Genomic DNA, 6,658 nt, shown 5'->3' with positions numbered 1-6,658 from the left:
GGGGGAGGGAGGGAGGACGTCAGGGAGGAGAGGGAGGAAGGAGGACGTCAGGGAGGAGGAGAGGGAGGAAGGGAGGATCAGGGAGGAGGAGGGGGAGGAAGGCGTCAGGGGAGGAGGAGGAGGAAGGGAGGTCAGGGAGGAGGGGAGGAGGGAGGAGGAGGAGGAGGAGGAGGACGTCAGGGGAGGAGGGAGGAGGAGGAGAGGACGTCAGGGGAGGAGGAGGAAGGGAGGACGTCAGGGAGGAGGAGGAGGAAGGGAGGAGGAAGGAAGGGAGAATGTCAGGGAGGAGGAGGAGGAAGGAGGACGTCAGGGAGGAGGAGGGGAGGAAGGAGGACGTCAGGGGAGGAGGAGGAGGAAGGGAGGACGTCAGGGGAGGAGGAGGGGAGGAAGGGAGGACGTCAGGGAGGAGGAGGGGAGGAAGGAGGACGTCAGGGGAGGAGGGGGAGGGGGAGGACGTCAGGGAGGAGGAGGGGGAGGAAGGAGGACGTCAAGGAGGAGGAGGAGGAGGAGGAGGAAGGGAGGACGTCGGAGGAGGAGGAAGGAGGGAGGAGGAGTTGGAGGAAGGGAGGACGTCAGGGAGGAGGAGGAGGAAGTCAGGGAGGAGGGAGGGAGGAAGGGATGACGTCAGGGAGGGGAGGGAGGGGAGGAAGGAGGAGTCAGGGAGGAGGAGGGGGGGAGGGAGGACGTCAGGAGGAGGAGGAGGAAGGGAGGACGTCAGGGAGGAGGAGGGGAGGAAGGGAGGACGTCAGGGAGGAGGAGGGGAGGAAGGGAGGACGTCAGGGAGGAGGAGGGGGAGGAAGGGAGGACGTCAAGGAGGAGATACGAGGGAGGGAGGAGGAGAAGGAAGAAGATAATAAATAAATCATTTCCTTCAGCTACATCAACATAAGACCTTAACAAACCTTCACTTTACAGTAATAGTTTTTATCATAACTTTTACTGATCTACTCTAAGTCTTCTACCCACAACACATAGTCATTTACTGCACCAAAAATACAGAATTTTATCTTGACACATTTCAGAAGGTTGACATCATCCCTTCCTTTGGTTCTTTTGTTTCCTTGTCACCAGTAATATTAATCTATTGTTTACTAACTGTACAGACATATTTACAATTATATAAGGAACCATAACTACTGCATCATCAAATTCAAACACTTCTATAATTACTCTACACTGCAGCTCAAACTTTGCCTATTAATGTTATAACTATGACGCATCTCGGCTTTTATTCTATGTAATACACCGAGCTTTCTCACTACTATGGATCAACCTGTGTCTCTTCATATGACCAACCCGATTGAATGTTTTCCCACACTCAGGACACTCATGTGCTTTCTCACCACTATGGATCAACCTGTGTGTCTTCATACTACCAACCCGATTGAATGTTTTCCCACACTCAGGACACTCATGTGCTTTCTCACCACTATGGATCAACCTGTGTCTCTTCATACTACCAACCCGATTGAATGTTTTCCCACACTCAGGACACTCATGTGGTTTCTCACCACTATGGATCAACCTGTGTCTTTTCATATAACCAACCTGATTGAATGTTTTCCCACACTCAGGACACTCATGTGGTTTCTCACCACTATGGATCAACCTGTGTGTCTTCATACTACCAACCTGATTGAATGTTTTCCCACACTCAGGACACTCATGTGGTTTCTCACCACTATGGATCAACCTGTGTCTCTTCATATCACCAACCTGACTGAATGTTTTCCCACACTCAGGACACTCGTGTGGTTTCTCACCACTATGGATCAACCTGTGTCTCTTCATATTACTAACATGACTGAATGTTTTCCCACACTCAGGACACTCGTGTGGTTTCTCACCACTATGGATCAACCTGTGTCTCTTCATATCACCAACCTGACTGAATGTTTTCCCACACTCAGGACACTCGTGTGGTTTCTCACCACTATGGATCAACCTGTGTCTCTTCATATTACTAACATGATTGAATGTTTTTCCACACTCAGGACACTCGCATGGTTTATACTCACATTTGTTCAGCGTTGTTTCACAAGTCTGATTTTCTTTCAATATTTCTTTGTTTTTTGAGCCAGTACTTTCAGTCAATGTGTGAACACCTAAACCTGTTAATGTCTCTTTCTTCCTGGCCTGAACTTGTTTATTATTACTCTTGTGTGTTGGTTCATAATTTACTTGTATATTTCCTTCCATGTACAAGTCATCTCTTTTTAATCTGCAGGTTTTTGTGTCACTGTTCACTTTGACAAAATAATTCCCAGAGTGATAACTTTTTTCTTTACTTTCTAAATCATCAACAAATGTTTTTGTGGCCATAAAACTTTGACTTAAGTCTTGTCCACCATTTTTGTTTTCTTCAGTTGATATAACAGTACACTGTGCCTCAGCTTCCTCCCCACACAGCCTGGTGACAACACTGGTGGATTTGTTGCTGGATGAATGCACCAGGGGCTGATTTTTATCCTGATACCCTAAGGGAAAATCAGTGTTAGAAACAATACCCATAAATCATATAAAATACCTGAGGTATAACACACACTTATGTACAGTTCACCGTATGTATCTTGTGCTGTGCTGCACTGTACTACACTATAGTGTACTGTACTGCACTGCACTGTACTGCACTGCACTGTACTGTACTGTACTGTACTGTTGTAAAGACCACAGTCGTACATGTTAGTTAACGTAAAATCAGGCGATTCATATTATGCTCTATAGCCCACAAAACATGTAGCTATGACTTCTTCATTGAGTCCCCTATCTGAGGCGTTCATTTTCTCATCATTACAGGACGTCTGAGTCCTCCATTTCTCTCAATCTCAGAGAGCACCCGAGACTTCATCATTCCTCAGTAAAACGACACAAAATTTGAAATTGCAAATGCAGTTGCATATGTTAAGGCAAACTAGATATCTCTGATTACAGATGAAACATTCAAGGTCCCTTGTGAGTGATATTGAAAGCTCCATATATCTTTTTTACTTTTATCCTCTTCACCACTAATCGGCTCGTTAGCCGCTTGGGCGATCGGTCACGTCTCTGATTACTTTTCCTTTTCTTTTATCCTCTTCACCAAAAGATCGGCTCGCTACCCACCCGGGCGATCGGTCACGCCTCTGTCACACACTGTTGGCAAGTACTGGCCATGCACCGGCTCCTGAATGTACCTGAACCCGCTCCAGTGTTGGTCAAGTCTTGTCTTGAAAGAGCTCACACTTGGTGCCGTCACAACACTTTCTGGTAAATTGTTCCAGGAGTTCAAAACCCTCACTCCGAAAAAGTTTGCCCTCACAGTTTTCTGGACTTGCGGCTTCTTCAATCTTGAGCTGTGACCACTTGTGGGGCGAGCGTCCGCCAGCCCCAAGTAAGGACACTCGACTGAGTAGTGCCCCTTGAGATGCTTATACACCTCAACTAGGTGTATAACCATGAGTTTCCAAATGCTACTGAAGTTAGATTATTTTGATGCCAAAACATCAGAGAATCTGATGTTTGTAGTTTAGTTAGAGCCAGTTGTCTATTTAAGAAAGTCATTAATATCCTGAAAAGATTGTCAAACTCAAAATCTCCAAGACCTAACGGCTCCCCAGGAAGAGTTCCTTGTTGTTGTTTTGCGGTTTCCGGAAAAGTAGAGTTGTTAGTGTGTGTATTTGACGTTCATTTCACTTTTTCCTGACAAGCTCAATCTCTGATTAGATTATAAAAATAGACATAAGAAATTCACCTGACCCATGACACTCATTTTCATAGTTGAGTGTACAGCGACTGAGTTGTATAGAATTTCTGTCGTTGGTGAGATTAGCCTTTCCGGCATGCCTGCATAGGCCGGAACTCCCCGAAGCCCGTATATAAACGAATGCACGAAGAAGACTCACACGCTCGTGACTCTTCCTCAACACATCTCCAGGTATGTGAACGGTTGTTTGCAGACGCCATGTTTAGTCAGTTTAACTCAGTCGAATTTTGTGAATATCAGTGTTCATGTTTTAACATAGTGAAATGATCATATGCCAAGTATAATTTAAATAAAGTAAGTATTATCTGTATTGTTGCCAGATGTATAGTTATGTGCAGTTGAGTTGGACATTTACACGCTCGTGACTCTTCCTCAAAGCATCTCCAGGCACTGTCTGTGTTGTCACCACTAGTGAGGGTCGGTAGCTGCCTATGGGCAAGATGGTCTTTGAAGGATGTCTTTAATATGGCAAAGACAATGCATCGAGTCTACCCCGGGCGCTACTAGCGAACGAGCTTTGGCTTTTTTGTGTAGTAAACAACCCGTGCGACCAGTGCACTCAGTCTTGTCCGGTTCATTGATCTTGGTTATATGTATTAAGCAGTGTTGGTATCCATGATTGTGGATAATTAGCAAAAATATAGTTATCCCATGTTGAGTATTGACCCAAAAATATTGGTATTACCAGTGATAACATTTGTTATAGGGGTTGTGAGTCCATCACTCATGCGTACTACCAACTGAGTCCTACCTATTATTGTTAAACCTGATTGGGGATAATTAACAGACATAGTTATCCCATGTTGAGTATTGACCCATAAATATTGAGATGACCAGTAATAATGTTGTTTTATGGGTTGTGGCCTTCATATGTACTACCAACTGAGTTCTAGTTAGAGTGCCATGTTGTTCATTCCCAAATAACATGATGTGCTAACTAATAACTTAGTTTGGGGTATTGTCAAGTGTGTCATATAATCATCTACATTGACAATGAAATAATAGGGATGAGTGTGTAATGTTATAACCATGAAATGAAGATCTATTTTGCTACTCGTAAAGTAAGACCTAAGTGGTGCAGTCTTGTCTGAGTGTACTTAATTAACATCTTGTTCACTCCTTATGTTAATAGATATTGAATTAGTAAACTACGAGTATCGTCGCTCTATTCCTTCTACCCGTTGGTTCTCAGGAAAAAACTATTGTAACTCACGTGCCTAGAAGCTCGCTAGCAAGCTACCTAACAGTTCAATGATATGTTATATTCTAATAAAAGTCTGGGTGGTTGCAGACTACCGTGGTAAGTGTACTAAGTGTTATAGTAAGAATGACTTGGGTTTTCTCAGACTAATCCATGGTATAGAACATAACTTAAGCGGGATAATAAATTGAAAGAAAGAAAGGATATAAAGTTTAGAAAATACAATAATATATATGACTAAGATATAAATATTGAAGAATAGAATAAATATAAAGTCTAAAAAAGAGCCTCCTTACACTGGTCTGTACTGTACTATACTACAGACGGGCAAGGGGTGACCTAGTTGAGGTGTATAAGCATCTCAAGGGGTCCTACTCAGTCGAGTGTCCTTACTTGGAGATGGCGGACGCTCACCCCACAAGGGGTCACAGCTCAAGATTGAAGAAGCCCCAAGCCCAGAAAACTGTGAAGGCAAACTTTTTCGGAGTGAGGGTTGTAAACTCTTGGAACAATCTACCAGACAGTGTTGTGACGGCATCTAGTGTGAGCTCTTTCAAGACAAGACTTGACCAACACTGGAGCGGGATCAGGTACATTCAGGAGCCGATGCATGCCCAGTACTTGCCAACAGTGCGTAACAGAGACGTGACCAATCGCCCAAGCAGCTAACGAGCCGATCTTTTGGTGAAAAGGATAAAAGAAAAGGAAAAGTAATCAGAGACGTGACCGATCGCTCAAGCGGCTAACGAGCCAATCAGTGGTGAAGAGGATAAAAACAAAAAAACAAAACTGTACTGTACTGTACTGTCCTGCATTGTACTGTGCTGTGCTGCACTGCACTGCAATGTACTGTACTACACTGCACTGTACTGCACTGCACTGTACAGTACTGTATCTCAGCACAAATGCAGTTACATTGAGATGATCACTTCATTAATACAGAACAATACTCTAATAGTTTACTGAGGTATTATTGGCTGGTTATATGCTGGTACAGTAATGTACAGTACACTACAGTACGGTAATACAGAGGAAACAGCACAAGAAGCTCCTGCAGGACTTGAAGCAGAAGAGGGCGGAGTCGAGGAGGAACGGGGACAGGTGTACATGGGTTATACTCAGGGGGAGGGTAGTGGAAACAAGTGTGCCGACACAGGGCCAGGGGGCAGCAGTGCACCCTCCACCCACTCAACCCCCCCACCCAGGAGGCAGCACCAGCTCAGCCTACCGGACAGGAGGGGACGAGCGCCGTGTAAACAATGACATTTCTAACCACACCCTGCAAAATACAGTTTACTTAGCAAATGCTGCAGCTTCTGAGAATGTGGGGGGAGCGGGTTTATTACTAAGAGCAGAGACATTACCGAGAACAAATTCTGGCTTGAATGTCATGTACACTAATACTGACACGTTCCTTGATAAGAGAGAGGAGTTTGAAACACTACTAAGAGTACACCAACCAGATATTGTAGGAGTTGTAGAACTGTTGTACAAGAACAGGAGAATCGACCCAGAGGAATGTGAGTTCAGTATTGCTGGATATGACTCATTTACGAACCTATCTCAAGAATCCTGCAGGAGGGGTGTGGTTATCTACGCTAGGCAAGACCTTAGAGCCAGCAAGGCGAGGGTACAGGGAGAGGATGTTTTTGAAGAGTCCAAGTGGTGTAAAATTAAATTAAAAGGAGGGGACTTACTTATCGTCGGATGTATCT

At 44.5% G+C, this 6,658-nt stretch overlaps 1 protein-coding gene across 1 annotated transcript; it reads right to left on the bottom strand.

Annotated features, from left to right (window-relative positions):
- Positions 1 to 771: 771 nt before the first annotated feature.
- LOC121869185 (zinc finger protein 257-like) lies at positions 772 to 2,638 on the bottom strand. Its single transcript, XM_042370414.1, has one exon. It carries the CDS (start codon positions 2,509 to 2,511, stop codon positions 1,234 to 1,236), a length of 1,278 nt encoding a protein of 425 aa, XP_042226348.1. The 5' UTR covers positions 2,512 to 2,638; the 3' UTR covers positions 772 to 1,233.
- Between the last annotated feature and the right edge of the window lie 4,020 nt (positions 2,639 to 6,658).

The sequence above is a fragment of the Homarus americanus genome, unplaced genomic scaffold (assembly GCF_018991925.1).
Source record: "Homarus americanus isolate GMGI-L3 unplaced genomic scaffold, GMGI_Hamer_2.0 scaffold25467, whole genome shotgun sequence".
Lineage (NCBI taxonomy): Eukaryota > Metazoa > Arthropoda > Malacostraca > Decapoda > Nephropidae > Homarus > Homarus americanus.
Note: the sequence above shows the minus strand (reverse complement) of the source record. Positions and strands in the feature narration are given on the sequence as shown.

What these genes read in the sequence shown, in the direction of transcription:
- LOC121869185 (XM_042370414.1), bottom strand. Translation starts at nt 2,511, where the DNA reads ATGGGTATTGTTTCTAACACTGATTTTCCCTTAGGGTATCAGGATAAA.